At 29.1% G+C, this 18,853-nt stretch overlaps 1 protein-coding gene across 1 annotated transcript; it reads right to left on the bottom strand.

The window, feature by feature from the left end:
- Positions 1–10,246: 10,246 nt before the first annotated feature.
- On the bottom strand, positions 10,247–18,309 carry LOC133667869 (serine carboxypeptidase-like 20). The gene is made up of 14 exons (XM_062087555.1): positions 17,931–18,309; positions 17,660–17,796; positions 15,822–15,898; positions 15,581–15,703; positions 15,276–15,378; positions 15,071–15,108; positions 14,880–14,984; positions 13,607–13,684; positions 13,264–13,512; positions 13,108–13,173; positions 12,881–13,002; positions 12,148–12,261; positions 11,876–11,921; positions 10,247–10,425 (listed from the first exon to the last, which is right to left on the bottom strand). The coding sequence occupies exons 1-14, from the start codon at positions 18,068–18,070 to the stop codon at positions 10,342–10,344; spliced, it is 1,482 nt and encodes a 493-aa protein (XP_061943539.1). The 5' UTR covers positions 18,071–18,309; the 3' UTR covers positions 10,247–10,341.
- Positions 18,310–18,853: the final 544 nt, after the last annotated feature.

Genomic DNA, 18,853 nt, shown 5'->3' with positions numbered 1-18,853 from the left:
GATTAGAGATCCAATTATAAACCTTGATTTCATATTGAAACATCATAAGATGCCTTTTAAATTGGTAATTGACGTAGATAAAAAAAAATATAAGAAAAACAACAAGTATAAAAACATAAAATTTTCAAAAAAACAGATCACATAGAAACTCTAATTCACAATTTTATTACTAAATATTTATTTTTAAGTAGGTTGTTCTCTAAAAAGTTTACAACTTCTTAAATAAAATAAAAAATAACCTAACTAAACTAGGAATCTCGAAAATAAAGGAAAAACAATAAAAATCCTAAAAAACTAGAAAACTTGAAAATAAAATAAAAGAAATTAAGTCCTGACCAAACTAGAAAAAATAAATTTATTAAGCATATTATTTAAATTTTCTAAACTAAATACAAAAAAACATAAAAATAACTAATAAAACAAATAAATTTTCCTAAAAATCCTCCCACATCAATATTCCTAGGTTGAAAAGAACTCGTTCTCGAGTTTAAATTATTTTTGTCTCAATCAAGAGTTTACAACTCTTCATGTGCTCAACTTTTTATTAGAAATATCATATTTATCACGCTCAGTCTCCCTAACAATAAAACCAATTTTAGCATTAGGAGAATATTTGAAAATTTATTTCACAACTTTTATCTGAAGTACAAGAACATCAATATTAACCCCATCAATTCTAAAATTCTCCTTAAACACATGTGAGGAACATCCTTTATAATATGTTTCATTAAAAACACTTCTGAAACTATAACTAGTTTGGTTCTCATCTCATGAACATCATAAACCATACATTTTACATCTAAATCATCTTTTTTAACATCATCTTCATCATCCTCATCGAATTGCAATGTTGACTCTAATTCAAAAAGAAACTAGAATCATCAAAACTTTAAGTTTCAATATTATATTCATCTTGATCAAGAAGTTGCTTTATTTACTCATGCTTTTAAAATAGGTTCTCAAAATTAGCTATAGATTTATGATCACTCTTTTCATGTTCCTTTTGGCTCCTCACTCCTGCCAACTAACGTGTTGATTTTCCAATCTATTTGTGCATGTCTTCTATGACCAATTTCTAATAATCTTTTTTTAATTCTATAATTTGTCTTTGTATGTCTTCCATCATTAGTTCCTGAACATCTTTTTCTTAAGAAGAAACCTCCTCATCCCTTGCTATACAATCACATCATATTCTACAACCACTTCTTTTATCCATAATTATTTAACAACACACAATAACTAGCTACTAGAAATCGTTAGACTTTGATACCAACTAAAGCAAATAGAAATAACACAATAAAGACAATAAACATAATAACATAATTTTTTTTCGTAAAAAAGATCACACAGAAATCCTCATTCATAATTTAATTATTGAATATTTCATTTCAAGTAGTGTGCCTCTTTATAAGGTTTATAACTCCTTAAATAAATCCACAAAGTAACCTAAATAAACCAAAAAATAAAAGAAAATAAATAAAAGTCCTAATAAAACCAGGGGATTTAAAAATAAAGAAACGCAATAAAAGTCTTACATAAAAAAATAAGTCTTTAAAAATTTTAACACATCAGTAATGTTCATGTGGTCTTAGTTTTTTTTTAACCTTAATATCCTCTCCATTCATCATAAATCCCACTAAGTCAAGAGTCACCATTTGCTCCTTAGGTGTAGTAATAAAAAATCACAATACCTTTAGAGCATTTTTACGAATACCTTTCATCCAATGAAGTTTATGAATACCTTCCAAGCATTGAACACATTATTCATGTTCCAAAAAGCCTTATACAACTAATTAAACCCTCATTCATAATTTAATTATTAGAAACATCATATTTATCACGCTTAGTCTCCCTAACAACAAAACCATCAAAACCAATTTTATTGTTAAGAGAATATTTAGAAATTTATTTCATAACTTTGATCTGAAGTACAAAAACATCAACTTTGACCCCATCAATTCTAAAATTCTTCTCAAGTACATGTGAGGAACGTCCTTTATAATGTGTTTCATTAAAATCACTCTTGAAACTACAACTAGTTTGGTTCTCATCTCATGGACATCACAAACCATAAATTTTGCATCTAAATCATCTTCTTTAACATCTTCTTCATCATCCTCATCAAATCTCAGTGGTTGACTCCAATTCAAAAAGGAACTAGAATCATCAACAAAAACTTTTGAGATTGCTTCAGGTATAGGTATTAGAGCTGTTTTAATGCAAGATAAAAACCCTATAATGTACTTAAGTGAAAAGCTTAATAAAGAAACTCTAAACTACTCAATATAAGATAAAGAGTTATATGCATTAGTAAGGATTTTGGATACTTGACAACATTACATTTTGCTTAAGAAGTTTGTGATTCATACCGATAACTAATTTTTGAGACATTTGAAAAGTCCAAGGTAAGTTGCATTGCAAACATGCCAAGTGAGTGGAATTTATTGAGAAATTCTCATATGTCATCAAATATAAGCAAGGTAAGGAAATTATAGTTGCAATTGCATTATTGTTAAGGTATGTTCTTCTTAATACTTTGAATACTAGATTTTTAAGATTTGAGTATGTGAAATAATTATATCCTAATGATACTCATTTTAGTGAAACTTATTTCTAATGGGAACTTGCAGGAACTAATGGGTTTTTTAGACATGATGGATTTTTATTTAAAGATAAAATATTATGTGTGCCTAATTGTTTAATGCGAATTAACTATATCCTAGATTTTTTGGATTTGAGTATGTGAATTACTTGTAAGGAAAGCTTATGGTGGCAGATTAATGGGACACTTTGAGATTACTAAGACTTTAGAAATTTCACATGAATATTTTTATTTGCATAATATAAAAAGAAATGTGCAAAGAATTTGTGGTTGGTGCATAATATGTAAACAAGCTAAGTTTAAAGTGATGCCTCATGATTTTTATACACCTTTACTTGTTCCTAAAAAACCTTGGGTTGATATTTCTATGGATTTTATTTTGGGTTTACCTAGTTTAAGGAAAGGAAGAGACCATATATTTGTTTTATAGATAGATTTTCTAGGATGATGTATTTCATTACTTGCCATAAAACTAATGATGCAATGAATATAATAAATTTACTTTTTAAGGAGTTAGTTCGATTACATGGTGTTCTAAGAAGTATTGTGTCTAATTAAGATGTTAAGTTTTTGAACTATTTTTAGAAGGTTTTGCGAGGTTAGATAGGAACTAAAAATTTATTTCCCTCTACTTTTCATCCATAAATAGATGGTCAAGTTGAAGTAGTAAACATGAATTTAACTCAATTAGTAAGAACTATAATTTAAAAGCATATTAAAAATTGAAAAGATTGTTTGTCATTTATTGAATTTTCATATAATCATAATGTATATTCTACTACTGATTATTTAACATTTGAAATTTTTTATGGTTTTAATCCTTTTAACACCAATATATTTGATTCCTTTACTTATTGATGAAATGGTTAGTCTTGATGGTAATAAAAAAACACGGGTGATTAAAAGACTTAATGCAAATATACAACAACAAATAGAGAAAACAAATGAGCAATATGTATTTAATGCTAATAAAGGATGAAAATTAGTAAGGTTTGAACTAAAAGATTAGGTTTAGGTGCATATGAAGAAGGAAAGGTTTCCTAAACAAAGGAGATTAAAATTTATACCTCGACAAGATGGTCCCTTTTCAAATCAGTATTGATGATTAATGACAATACCTATAAAGTGGATCTACTAGATGAGTATGATGTTAGTGTTACATTCAATATTTCTGATATCTTTTTATTTGATATAGGTGATGATTAAAGGAAGAATCCTTTCAAGGAGAGAGAGAATTATATGATCCAAGTAACACCATGAGATTCGTAAGAGGTTTTCAATTGGTTCAATGACAAGATTTAGAGCTGAGAGGTTCAAAGAGACTTTTAATGGATTTCTTCAAAACACATAGCTAAGATGGGCTTCAAAAAGATATTAAATAATAAAGTACAAGTCTTGATTAATTTCATTTATATTCAATAAGGGCTTGTAGATGGGCATTTAGACATTACAAAAAGATTGAATTAAAAAGATTCAAATTATCCAATTTTGAAATTTTACTACTGTTTTGGTCATACCTGGAGTTATAGAAATAATTTTAATGCAATTCTAGTTGTATTGGAAAGTAAAAATCCATGAGTTTCTAGTAATATATGAAACACCTTCTAATTCATTAAGATAAGAGAGAACCATTCATTTGAATTTGGGCTTTAATTCTGCTACTAGATTACGATAATGATTTAAGTCTTATTTAAATTTGTTAGGATATTGTTTTGTTTATATTTTAGTTATTATTAGGCATTTTATAGATATTAGGGCTTTTATTTAAATTTAGGTTCATTGGATTATTATTATAATTATTATTATTTATTAGGTTTATCCATATTCATTAGGGATATCCTATCAGACTTAGAATTCTTACTAGTATAAATACTCTTTTGTATAGACTTTTTGAGGTTGGACTAGAAGACTATTTTAATATATAAATTGGTATTCTTGCTATCTTTTATGTGGTTGAGTGATTCTCATACTAATTTCTTAATTGAGCTTACAAACTCTTTAAATGATTGATCAACTTCATTGTGATTTATATACTACTAATTCATGTTTTTTTATAGGCGTAAGACGAGAGTGATCATTGTGTGTAACTTTGGTTATCCAAAGCAAGTTCTTGTTATGTCAAGTTGAAAACTATTTAAATCTGATTTTGGCATATCTTGGGAGGTGTCTGCATCATGGTTGTAATACTAATGTTTGCACTGTCTTTTCTCTATTTTTCTTATAGAATGAAAAGTTCTTTTCTAATCTAATTCATCTCATGTTTTTATTTTAGAATGTAAAATTTTTATGTAATTATGTAAATAAGTGGTGCAAAATGATACATTCATGGTGCTTGCAAGAACTTTTAAAGACACAGTATCTACACAAGTTTTGACCATTTAATTCTCTTTAATGGCTCAAGAAAATTAAGTTAAATATGTCCATAATTATCCAATTATAATAACATGCTAAGTGTGTGTGTTTTATATATAATTGATGTGAATGATATATTAGTCATGCTAAAGCATAAGACCTAATTAATAAAAAAATATATTGTTAATAAATTAAATACATGTTAAGAACAAGATTTGTTGCTTCTAATTTTATAAGTATAAAATGAGATTTCTATTTATGGTTAATTTATTGAGTTACTCAAGGTTGCCTTAAATCGACTATTTAATTCTAAAGAAATTGGATCCTACTTAACTAAACTTGTATGGTTCAAATGAGACACTTACACACACACACACACACACACACACATATAAAGAGTTCTCACCTAATTTATCTTTAATCATTTTAATTAATTAATTAAAATGATTAAAGATAAATTAGGTGAGAACTCTTTACACACACACACACACACAAAAGAAACTAATACGTGCAATATTTATATGAATAGGTTGATAAATCACTATGAGTAGCAATATATCCCTATGCAACACATTTAATGCTAACAAATTAACTGGATAAAACATCTCGCACCAATACTGCAATGTGAAATATATCCAGGTCATATGTTCTTGAAAATCCAATTCCTCTAGTCATTGATGAGGACGTTGATGATAAAGTTAAGACTAAATATCAATATCATATTGATAATGATGGGTAAACTATTTATATGATGTCATCTAGCATGTCATATCAACTTTAAATGTAGTATGAGAATATGGAAGCCAATACTATAATTATGCATCTCAAAGAACGTTTTGATGCTTTTAGTAAGACAAAAAGGTATAAGACTTTAAAGAATTGTTTCGCTATAAAATGATAAAATGTTTCTCTACAGACACCTATGTTCTAAAAAACAATTTATATATTAATATATTTAGCCAATTATGCTTCGTCATAGACCATTAGTTAAGTGTTGAATTGATATTGTAAGCTTTATCTTAATACATTTTGCAGTTCATCATGAACTATCACATCAACAAGCTGGATAGTTTTTTTTACCATAATTGCTTAATACGATTAAAATTGCTTAAATGACCTTTAAAAAGGAAACAACTTTGTTCCTCTAGTTCACTTTTCTAAGGCTAATCACCAAAAGCATAAAGGCTCTCCGTCTAAAACACTAAAACTTAGTAAGACCATTAAGAAAGACAAAAAATAAAAGGGTACTTATCATTATTGTGGCAAAGAAGGTTATTAGAATAGGAAATGCAAAAGGTATCTTACAACCTTGAAATCTAATAAGGTTATTGAATTCTATACTTCAGGTATATTTATGATTGAAAATTATCTTTCTACTTCACATAATAGTTCATAGGTATTACATATTGAATATTGTTTTCATATTTGCACGAATATGTAATAACTAAAGAGAAGTAAGACGTTGCATAAAGGTGAAACGGACCTACGAGTTTGTAATGGAACGAGAGTTATTATGTTAACTCTAAGACCTTATTATCTTACTTTTCTTAGTAAGTTGATACTAGAACTTCACAATTATTATTTTATTTCAATACTTTCTAGATACAGTATATCAATTTTTTATTTAGCTTTAAATGAATTTAAATTTATTATTAAGGACATATATTATTCCTTTTATAATAACAATATTTATTATAAATCTAGTATTTATACAAATAGCTTGTATATATTTGATTTTCATATGCCCATACTCAATATCAATAGCTAGAACATTAATTTAGGATAACAAAATTTATCATATTTATGGCATTATAGACTAGTTCATATCAATAAAATAAGAATCACTAAATTACATAAAAGAATATTTTGATCATTTTGATTATGAAACACATGAAACTTGTTATTGTGTAAGATCATGAAAATGTTTTTACAAGAAAGATTAAAAAAAAATAATGAATTGGTTAGTCTAATACATACACCTATCGCATGAAAATCTATGTTCATCTCATTTATTAATGACCATCATAAATATGGTAATTCCTATTTAACAAAATACAACTTTGAATCATTTAATAGGTTCAAAGAATTCATAAATAAAGTTAAAACATAAACTATAAAGAATATTAAGACACTTCAATCACATCAAGGTGAAGAATATTTGAGCTAGGAATTTTAAGATAATCTAAAAAAATAAAATTCTCTCACAATGAATACTTCTTGAAAAATCACAATATAAATAAAGTTTCTAAAATGATAAATCACACCCATTGGATATGGTTCGGTCCATTATGAGTTATATAGATCTTAAATCATATTTTCTAGGGCTAAGCCTTATAAACTGCCATTTATTTTTAATTAGAGTTTCAATAAAATCTGTTGATAAGAATCCATATATGATATAAAAAGGTATAAGATCAAACTTATCATATTTAGATATTTGGGGATGTGATGCTTATGTGAAGTGTATCATATCTAAAAAGTTAGGAGCTAAATTGCATAAATATACGTTTGTGGGATCCGAAAAAATAGTTGAATATTATTTTTTCCGGCTCGTTAAGTGAAATGTTTTTGTCTAAAAAATACTATCTTTTCAGAGATAACTTATTCTTAACAGGAGCATTAGGATGAAAATAGAACTTGAAATGTAAGAACCACAAATCGACATCCAAATGAAACCCAAGCTTGAAGCTACAACATTAGATGTTCAGTAAAAAGTTCAAGAAACACAATAACTCCATAGATATGGTATGACACATCATGCACCAATGTGATATTGATTTCTCATGGAAGTTAGAAATGATGAGCCTACCAACTATATGGAAGTGATATCTGATATTGATTTCATGAAATGTCATAAAACCTAAAATGGATTTCATGTACACCAACTAGGTATAGTCGTTGGTCGATCCACGTGAAGGGATAGAACTCATTAGATGGAATTAGGTTTTTAAAAGAAAGACTAACATGGATGGTAATGTATATGCATACAATAATTGACTAGTTGATAAAAGTTGCAAACAAACATAAGAAGTTGACTTTGATAAAATCTTCTCACTAATAACTATGCCAAAATCCATAAGGATTATGCAAACTATAGTTGCATACCATAATTATAAAATTTGCCAAAATCCAATATATATATATATATATATATATATATATATATATATATTGGAATGCAATTTTGATATCTATTTGTCAAATTATATATATTGGAATGCAATATAAACATAACTTGAAGGTTTTCACACCTATCTCTCCAAACATTATGTGTCCACGAAAAAGAAATAAGACAATTATGATGAACTTATAGACCCAATAGAACTCGTAAAAAAAAATATAAAGCAACCTGGAGATTGTAATACAAGATTGCGATACCATGTTCAAAATCTTTTCAATGACTTTCCACGAGTCTATTGGGCATGATACCATAGCCTAAAACCCAACTATCATTGACTTTCATAATCTCTATGTAAAACTTATCTCCTATTTTAGTACTAGTATACCAATTTAAAAAAAAAGCATAATTGAGCTATTCGTTATCACATAATAAGAATATAAGAGCATCAAAGCATATCAATAAACATTTAATAAGGAAACACTCAATATGGAATGTCTACATGAACTCATTACCATTAAGACTTTGATTAATGGTGTCCACAATTATACTTTATAAAAATGATTATAAGCTCTTTTAAAAGTTAAAAAGATAATGGAAAACCACATTTTAATAGAGAAGGCGATTGTTACCAAGTAAGAAAACCATTGGGTTCAATGATAAAAAAAAAAAAAAAAGAATCTCCCAAGCAACATCGATTTCCTCATAGGCCTATAGCATCTAAAAAGAACTTAAAAGGTTCCATTCATGATTGGTTGATATTCTCATATGCTCATAATGATATCTCTAACCACCATACATACTTAGGTGTTGGCTTCCAATAAAAGTAGAGAATTTGTGCAATATTCAAGCAATGTAAATATACAAAACTCTAATAAATTTTGTCTTGTTCGTTATAACAATTGGTATGATACAAAGGACTATTATGCCCTAAAAAAAGATGGAAATATTGATTTCTAAAGGTTACCTCCAATAATTTTTAATGAAAGAAATACAACCCGAACAAAGAAGAAAATAGATCGACACAACTTGCAATGCATTACCTGAGATGAAATAATTTTCAAGAATTGTATCTCTATTGCATAAGCAAATCATTTGAACTTTTCATAATATTGTCTCTCTAATGAGTCCATGTTATGTTTTTATCCACAATGTTGATCATTTTCATATCTCTATACGAAGTCTCTTTATGATTTTTTATTAGGAGAAAAATAACTCTTCTGGTTACGAACATTTCCATTTAGTCATGTACAATTACCAACTCGGGTACAATATGATCTCTATTCGGGTACTAGACAATCTGGCTTGATTTCAAAATATTCTTAAAAAAAGTATTGATCTCCATATCTCCAAATAAAATCTCCATCCAAATCTTCATACAATAACCTCCCTAAAACATTCATTATAGTATTTTCTTCATGGTATTCTTCACCCCTAGCAAAAGTGGACTTCATGAAATTTCTTCCTTTCCTAGGTATAAAACAAATCTTCATACAAGCCTAGACGACAAAAGTCTTCACAAATAGTCACTTTACTCACAAACTTAAAAAAATCCTTAAGCAACAAGAAAGTCTTGATGAAAGTTCTCCATAAAATTCTCTATCAAAACGACCTCTATAAAAAATCTCCATTAAAAATGTAATTTATATACATGTTTAAGCACACTCTTACTTTATGACATAAAATAAGAACAACAAAAAAAACAATTTTCAAAATGTATGCATTTTTAAAAACTAGGAGGCAACAAATGAGGGAAGGCCAACAAGGCCTATCTATTGGCCCAATTGAGCTTGAGAGGGGGGGGGGGAAGAGAAAGAAAGAAAGGAAAAAAGGAAAAAAAACAAAACACAATCAAGCTCACCCTTTGGCTCACTCGAGCCTAAGGGGAAGAAAAAGAAGAGAATGAGGGAAGGATAGAAGGGAAAGATAGAGAAGCTAGAGGGGAAGAAAAGGATAGAAGGAAATGATAAGGGGAAAGGAGGAAGAAGATTACGTATATTAACAGACGCATATGTTTATTGCAAGTTTGCAACATAGTGTGTAGTTGTAAATGTATAATATAAGATTATGCAGGAACTTGTCCTTCAACGTATGTTAGCTTGGTATAAATTAATTCAACATCCACAATTGTAACCCTTATTAAATAGGTTTCCTTTAAAAAAATCATATAAAAATAAAAAAAAAAGAGTTCATTTTATTATATAAAAGAAGATAACACAAAATCAGAATATGTGTATACTAAGACCTCAATTATTCAATCCCCTAATTTTTATATTGGCTTTCCATCCAACCAACGATTGAAGAAATCCAACGACTCTCGTGGTTTGTATTCAGGAACTGTATGCCCTGCCCCCTGTGCAAAAAGATTGCATTTTATAATTAAATAATAAAATTTGTAGCCTTTCACATTACACGACTTAAATACTAACAATTATAATTTTTTTTTCTGTGAACAAAGGCTATAGAGGTAATAATCAACCATATTCAAAATCACTTCATCATATTATTAATAGTGTGCTTAAATGTTTTGCAATTATAATCCAAAGTACCTTGGAATTGAGTCTAGGATATATCTCAACATTGTTGATGAAATATATTATATATTGTTCATGCCATTCTACGTGTCGTTCATTTATCATACGAAAAATCAAATTATTGGTATTTTTTTCCCTTTATAGTTATATTCAGATGATCAATTTAATTATAAAGTAGGGTGAGATTTTTTTTTATTAACGTGAATGTTCGGGTCAGCTTACGCATACTCAACTAATCTCAGTGATCATTGATAAACAAACTCAAGACTTGACAAGCTAAGCTATCCATCAGGGTTAAGCAAAGTGACATTTGTTATCATAGATAATGGCACTGAAGAAGACACCTTTTAATAACACTTTAATTAACCCTCACTTGGGGTATTTTACAAGAAATATAAAAGGTTAATGGCGAACAAAAACCATGCAGTGTATAAAGTTTTTAGTATTTGGTGTTTTAAAGACCTCATTAACCGTGCTTAGGCGTGGAGGAAGGTTCTTGAGAAGAATTAATAGCTTCAGATCTTATTGACAGGATTAATGGCTTCACCTGGTCCTTTAATTAGCTAAAATTTATGTATTAGGGCTTGTTCATGATTTTGGCTTTGGTTTGAATGCTGCAACGACAATAGCTAACCTTTAGAAGAAGTGTTTTCTTTCTTCTTTCTTGAGATTAGCTTGGTGTGCTGTTTTATATGGATTCTGGAAGGAGCCTAATGGTAGAGTTCATGGACATCAAGGATCTCTCCTATCCACGTTACGATGATATAAATTATTTGTTTAGAATCAGTTTATTTTTACATTTTAAAAGTATTTTAAAAAAAATTATTTTTTTTATATTTTATATTTACTTCAGATTTTATTTTTTTTGTGTTTTCAAATCGTATTGATATGCTTTGATGTGCTGATGTCAAAAATAATTTTTAAAAAATAAAAAATATATATTATTTTAATATATTTCAAAACAAAAGGCACTTTAAAAAACAACCGCTATCATATTTTCAAACATCCCCTGGCAACATGTAAATTTGTTATACAAAAATTCTTCAAAAAGGTTTTATTAATAGACTCTTTTTTAACCAATCATATAAAAAACATTAATTTAATATTTTTTTTTATCAATTATCTCCTTCTATTTTGGTTTTTTAATGAATGACAAGCTTTCATTTTTCATTTTTATTTTTTAAAAATAAAGTTTGCGAGAACGCTTAATTTTGAATTGGTTGATGTGCATCCGAAAATTATTATAGTGAGGAGATGAGGTTTTCATACCTTGATGGTGAGAAAGGTTAGGTTATTGTCATATCCTTGCAAGTATCTGTAACAGTAAAAATAAACATAAAAATAAAATTCAGCCACGACGAAAGAGTATTAGTTACACAGTAAAATAATATTATTTTTTTAAAATTTTATTTTTAACATCAACAAACTAAAATCATCCAAAAAACAGTAAAATAATATTAATTTAAAGTAAAATAAATTAAAATACTTTTCAAATACAAAAACAAACAATTATAATACTGATTTGATAACAATAATTTTACCCGGCAACTTGATCGTTAGACATCCAAGACCTCCATTCATCTATTATCTTGTATCCAAGTGACCTTGTCCACGCTTGCGTACCAGTGAATGGCACGCACATATCATGGTCTCCACTGTATGTAAAGTAAATAAAAATTAGATTTTCACAGACTAAGAACAATAATTACTTTTATTTTTTTCCCGAAATTGTGGAAACAAAAGGAGGAGAACAGAAGGATTTCTATGAGCAAAAGAAGAACAGCATCCAATTAATGTTCATTGAGTATAATTGGAGAACTCCCTCAAACTTAAAAGACTTTTGTATCTGTAAATGAAATCACTTTAGATCCTTGAAATATTTAAATATATATATTGTTATGGTTTAGTTTTAGTTAGAAAAAGAGAATACGAATTATTCATAAAAAAAAAAAGAGCGTAGAAATTCAAGAGCATTAGCTATGATAATAAAAAACATCAATATTTTACTATTTTTTTTATTATTATTAATATAATTGTTTGGAATAGTTTATATACACCTCAACTAATTTTATGGACTTTAAAATTAATAACTTTGTAAGTTTTTATTGGTCCTGAGATTTATAAGATTCGAACTAACTCTCGAACGAACTAACTCTGTAAGGAGCAAATTTAAAGCATGATGAGTTAAACTTAATTAAACGCTATCTTGATTGAAAAACTTAGATTATTATATTAAGTTTAAAAAATCGATTTTATCAAAGACGAGTACATTACCTGTAAATAAGGGCTCGATATCCTTGGGCGGTAAGATTTTTATGGTATGGAAGCATGCTTCCAGCACCGTATCTATAATCTATTCTGTCGGAGCATATTTGCCAAGGTCCGGCGATGGATTTCTATCATTTGAGACAAGAAGAACATTAAACAAAAGAAAGCTAATTCAAATCTAGATGCATGCCAGCCAGGATCTCAAAACAAGATCGTGAATTCGGAAAACTTACCGGCTCGGCATGAATTGCTGTCCTAACAGATTCGTCATTTAGCCATGTAGTTGCGACTTCGTCGTTCTGTTTTATAGCAAACAATTGGTAAGAACAAATAGGATCGCAATATAGATTAGTTTCCAGGGCTTATTAAAAGGGTTTTGAGTGGCTTACAACACATGGGACACTTCCTTGCAAGGCAAGTTCCGACCACGATGGGAAATTACCGTCCTTTTCGAACGCCCAAAGCGGCCATGCACGGCCAAACATTCTCTTCCTCACCTTGAGAGGCCTGTCAGTTGCCCCCAATTGCTGGAAGCTAATCGGCAAATTTGAGCTTGTGTTTCCTTTTGCATGTTGATCGGACGCTGGATCGTGGTAACAAGGCTCAAGGATGTCATAAATGTTTAGCCCCGAGAGAGCCTGAGAAGAAACCGAAGGTACCAAAATTTGATTAACTTGCTTGAGATACTGAAATCACAGCTATTAAAAGGGTAAGAGAACAACATCATCTTACTTGGTCAATTTTACCAATACTATTATAGCAACTATCACTTGCATTTTGATAATTCCCTTTGCAAGCACGTTCAACTTCCTGCAAGAGTTTCCATGATCGGCTGCATCAACTAATTAAAGAATGATTTGGGAAAGGTAAACATAATTTAAAATTTTCATTGTATAATTGAAACTATTAGATTTCAATTCTCTAATGTCCCGAAGGAAGGAAGGATATATGAAACATCACGCAATGCAATAATATAATTAGCTACTTCACTTGCGCTTTATTGCGTCACACATTTCTTTTTCAAAAAACATTAGACGCACAAGTTTTTTTGATGTGTTTTTTAACATAAAAAATCTAAATTTAATCGAAAAGTTGTATGCAAGCACTTTATAAAATAAAATCAACAATCATCTATGTAAATAAATGAAAACAAAAATCATTAATAATAACTAAAAGCAAAACTGAAAAAATAAAGAGATAATTGTAAACCAAGATATTTGGTCAATACAAACACTTAATTAACTAAATCAATAACCATTTGTGTAAATAAATAATCATTAACAATAACTAAAAACAATATCAAAAAAATTAAGAGATAATTGTAGACCGAGATATTTGGTTTGCAACATAGAACATTTACCTAAATATGTTTACCGAATTTATTTATTAAAATCATTCTTTTATTAAATTAAACGATAATAGAAATATACATACACATGAAAATAATTGAATAAAATAAAAGGAAAAAACTTATCATGTAAGGTTGCATATATTATAAATATCATCTAAAAATAAATATTTTATATCTTTAAAAATAAAGTTCATCCATATAAAATAATAGATCAAGCAGAATAATAACTTCAAAAATATTCACACAAATTATTTTAAAAAAACTATATTAAAAAAAATCTTACAAAACTCATGGCATACGTCATGAGGTTGAGATAAATTAATAGAAAAAAAATTAAAAATAATGACAAAACCAAATTTTTTTAAAAAATAATATCAAATGATAAAATAAAAAAAATAAGCTCAAAACAAAATATGAATCTGTATTAACTTTTTAAACTCATAACTTAAGTTATTAGACTAGGAAGTATAACAAATAAAAATATTTATAAAATTCAATTTTTAATTGATAAAATTAAAAAAAAAACCACACAACAAGAAAAAAAAAATGTAATTTAACTTTCACAATGAATAGTCTTATATATATATAAGCTATTTATTGTTTTTGTTAATAGTGCCAGATGAGGAAAAATAAAATGAAATGTGATTTTCTTACCTCGAAAATGTCGTCGGAGACAAGGCCCATCCCATGTGTAAAAGGGACAAGAGCACTCAACCCCTCAAATTGGCTGTGGGACACTCCATTTCCTATCAGGTAGCCCTGCATAAAGAATTGCACCTGCGATTAGCAGTTTCACCATTTATTTGAATCGGCCCTGCTTGTCGCCGTCGGCATTTTCTTATTACCTTGAAGTTGATGACAGGATCTTGACCTGCCTGTATTCCTGCAAATGAAAGCAAAGTTGTACACTTTTTTTAAAAAAATAGCAACCATATTACCCCTTTTTTATTGTTTTTTTTTTATAGTTTTCATATACCAATATAAAAATAAATAAAAATAAATAAAAATTAATATATTTTGAATTGTCAATGCTACAAGCGATCGAGACACCTTTCACCACTTCAGCAGAAAGTGTAGGCACGTAAATCCCAGCATATGACTCTCCCGAGATGTAAAATTGATTGTCGACGAACTCTGGATATAGCTGAAACCACTATATTGCAAAACAAACAAATCTTAGAGCTGAAATAATTAATTAAAAAAAAAAACCCTTTATGTACAGAATTTCATAGTATTTTTGAACTAGTTTTCGCACATTGATCCTAAATCCACCTCTATAATATATATAATTAAAGATAAGTTGTTTTCTTTTATTTTCCTAGCTGGTCTTGCGTTTGTCGATGAACTTAAATTACCTGGAGGAGAAAACTATGCGTATCAGCAGCCGTTTGCAGGTCATCGTTTATATATTTGCTTTGGTTTTTGGAGTAAGACATGCCAACCCCGCAGGGAGAGTCCAGATAAATAATGTTTGAAACCTATTTAAAATAATTACAATAATATAAAGTTAAGAGAAAATATAATCGAACTATAATTAAGAGGATAAAATTAAAAAAACAAATTAAAAGAATTCAATAGAACTATTAAAGTTATGACCTTGGACCAGCTGTACGGGTTGAGATGCAATATTGGCAGGCTTCCTTTAGGTTTCCCTTCTTCAAAATTGAATGGCCCTGCAGATATTCCAATGAAAAGGAACCAAGAAAAGAAAATTTAATGCTGGTTAATGCATAAACTAATCTGAGGTTACTCTTAAATATTGAATCAAGAAAAGAAAATGGGGATTATATGTTTGTTTGTATGTAATTCTATATTATATAATTGAAGTTTTACCCATGATAAATTATATCTTTTTTATTTTTTTTATTAACGTTGATGTTTGAGCTAACTTGTACGTGCTTTGACTAATCTCACGAGCCTTAAAGTTAACAATTATATAAACCTCTAATAAGCTTGGGATTTGTTGGACTTGAATTGATGACCTCTAAGAGAACAAACCTAAAACCTGAACAGTTGAGTTACACACGACCTCAAGTTAGCTTTTATATCTTTAAAGCATATAATAGTTTAGTTAATTAATTTCTTTCAATATATTATATTATTGGCTAAATCATACACAAACACCCACTAACATTTGTTTAACATCATTAATTCTATTAATTAAAGACCATGACACGTCCAAATCATTTGTTTTTTCTAAATTATATTTTGTATATATTTTCATCAACGGAACCTAGAAATGAAATAAAAAGGAAATAATTTTGGAGAACAAAAAAAAAAGATGGCATAAAAAGGAACATAGCTCTATCCACTTTCCTTGGCTCTCCCAATATGGCAAAAAATCATCTTCGCTGCCTATGGTGAAAAGATCCTTTCCCCCTCCTATTTCTCCTTAACTCGTGACCTCTTCCTTTCTTTCTCTGTGTTTTCTTCTTTTATGATCTAGATCTTTCGTGCTCTTGCGTTTAGGCTTGTTTGATGTGCTCTTAGAATATTGTTGCGGTTGTGTTTAGATCAGACATATGATCCTAGATTGTCCATTCCATGAATGAGATGGACAACGAAAGCAGATGTCAAAGCAAAGTCTTCTTCTTCTTTTTCCCTTGAAAGAGCTTGTCTTGTTCTTTCTTATTACACAGTACTTACTTTTTTCTCCAAATTATTTGAAGTAATTTGTAGCTTTTATCAGCATCAATATATGGGAAGCATGTATTTGATTTGTGTGTGCGCTGTGTGCTGTGTGTGTGCCCCCACACACACGGGGGGGAAGCACTTGTTCTTCACTAAAACCACAGCAGAAAGGCCAAAGCGTTGGGCCCTCGTCTTTGTTTTTTATATCATCATCACAAAACAGGATTGTAATGAATCCTTGGCCTAAATAGTTAGTTTGTAGAGCATTTACATGCGCCACCGAGAATGGTTCTCAGTGGTGCATGGTGTTGATAGCCATTTAGGCAACTTGTGATTCGAGTCTCTGAGAGAGAAAAGACTTTAAAAAGCCAATTCGGTGTGAACTGATCAATCTTTGGACCTAATCCGTCGTTATCAACGAGGAAACAGTTCCTTGTCATAAAGTCCAGATTAATACGAGTAATTAAAAACATCCACGAAAATAAATTTGAAAAACAAGATGTCTCTCTCAATCTTTAAAAGTTGAGGTTGTGATGCATTACCATATCCCCATCCTCCCAAACTAGCGAAGTAATTCTATTGGATGAACTTTATATATATATTATTACTATTATTCAAGCCCAGAGAAAATATTAGGAAACAAAAACCTAAAGGGTTTAATTTGTGATCGCAAAATACTATAAAACCTAGCTACAGACTTAAATGCAATAATATATATAAGTAAATCAATCTAAAATGATGAAGAAAGTATATAAAAGAATGAAACAGAGTAAAATCTTGGTGGTTGATGGACAAAGGCTTACCATGTTCATATACGAAGCCGTCGAAGCTAGAGCATCCAGGCCCGCCATTAAGCCACAGAACCACGGGATCTTTGGATGGATTTCTCTCGGAAACAATGAAGTAGTAGAAAAGATTCTTATCATCGAAGGTTATATAGCTACAAGTTGAGATTTGAATAACAGTTAATATTTCTATCAAAACTCACGGCAGATTCCGTTAATCAGTAAAAGTATTTTCACTGGATACAACTAGATGATAAAAACCAAACAAGTTAAGGGAAAATTAACTTGCCCTGAGTAGTGATTTGATGGGAAAACGCTATTGAAACCAGGCAATCCTGTGATAAGCGAGCCCTTTGGAGCTGCTTCAACTGATGCAAAATTCAAAAGGACGCAAATTGATATACCAGAGAAAAAGCTCCACTTATCCATTGCCAGGACCGCAAGGACATCAATAATGCCTAACCAAGCCAGGAAGAATTGTTGACATGTAATTCCACTATATATATTATAGGTGGACCACCGGAGAGGAAGGGGGAGAGAACTTTTTTATATAAAACAGAAAGAGGGTGAGCGAACGAGATGATAAATTCAATGTGAGCTGAAGTGAGGACGTACACCACAAGGGAAGCAAAAGAAAACACCAAAGACGGGAGGAGATTGGCATAAAAGGCCAAAAATTAAATAAAGAAGCTTTTATACCAAATGTCTCTCACTTCGTTTCAAGAACTTTGTTTGAAAAGTGATTTTGAAGAAATTTAAAAAAAAATTATTTTTAGTTTTGTTTTAAATTAATATATTTTTGATATTTTTATATCATTAATGTGCTGATGTCAAAAATAATTTTTTAAAAAAATTATTTTAATGTGTTTTGGAATGAAAAACACTTTAAAAAGCAACCGCTACCACACTCTCGAACACCCGCGATGTTTTCTGTTATGAAATGTATTTTAACAATGTATTATAGTTAAAATATATTAAATTGATATTTTTTAGTGTTTTTCAATGATTTTAATGTGCGGATATCAAAAATAAAAAAAAAATTATTTTGATATATTTTTAAGCAAAAAACACTCTGAACTATAATATCAAACACACACAATTCAATTCTATTCAGTATTTGTTGTGTAAGCCGGAAAAAAACACTCATGCAATTTAAATCATTTGAAATTCCATTTTTGTATCTTGTAAATGAACTTAAATAAATTAAATATA

This window comes from Populus nigra, chromosome 11, assembly GCF_951802175.1.
Source record: "Populus nigra chromosome 11, ddPopNigr1.1, whole genome shotgun sequence".
Lineage (NCBI taxonomy): Eukaryota > Viridiplantae > Streptophyta > Magnoliopsida > Malpighiales > Salicaceae > Populus > Populus nigra.
The sequence above is the reverse complement of the archived record's forward strand: the minus strand, read 5'-3'. Positions and strand labels throughout refer to the sequence as shown.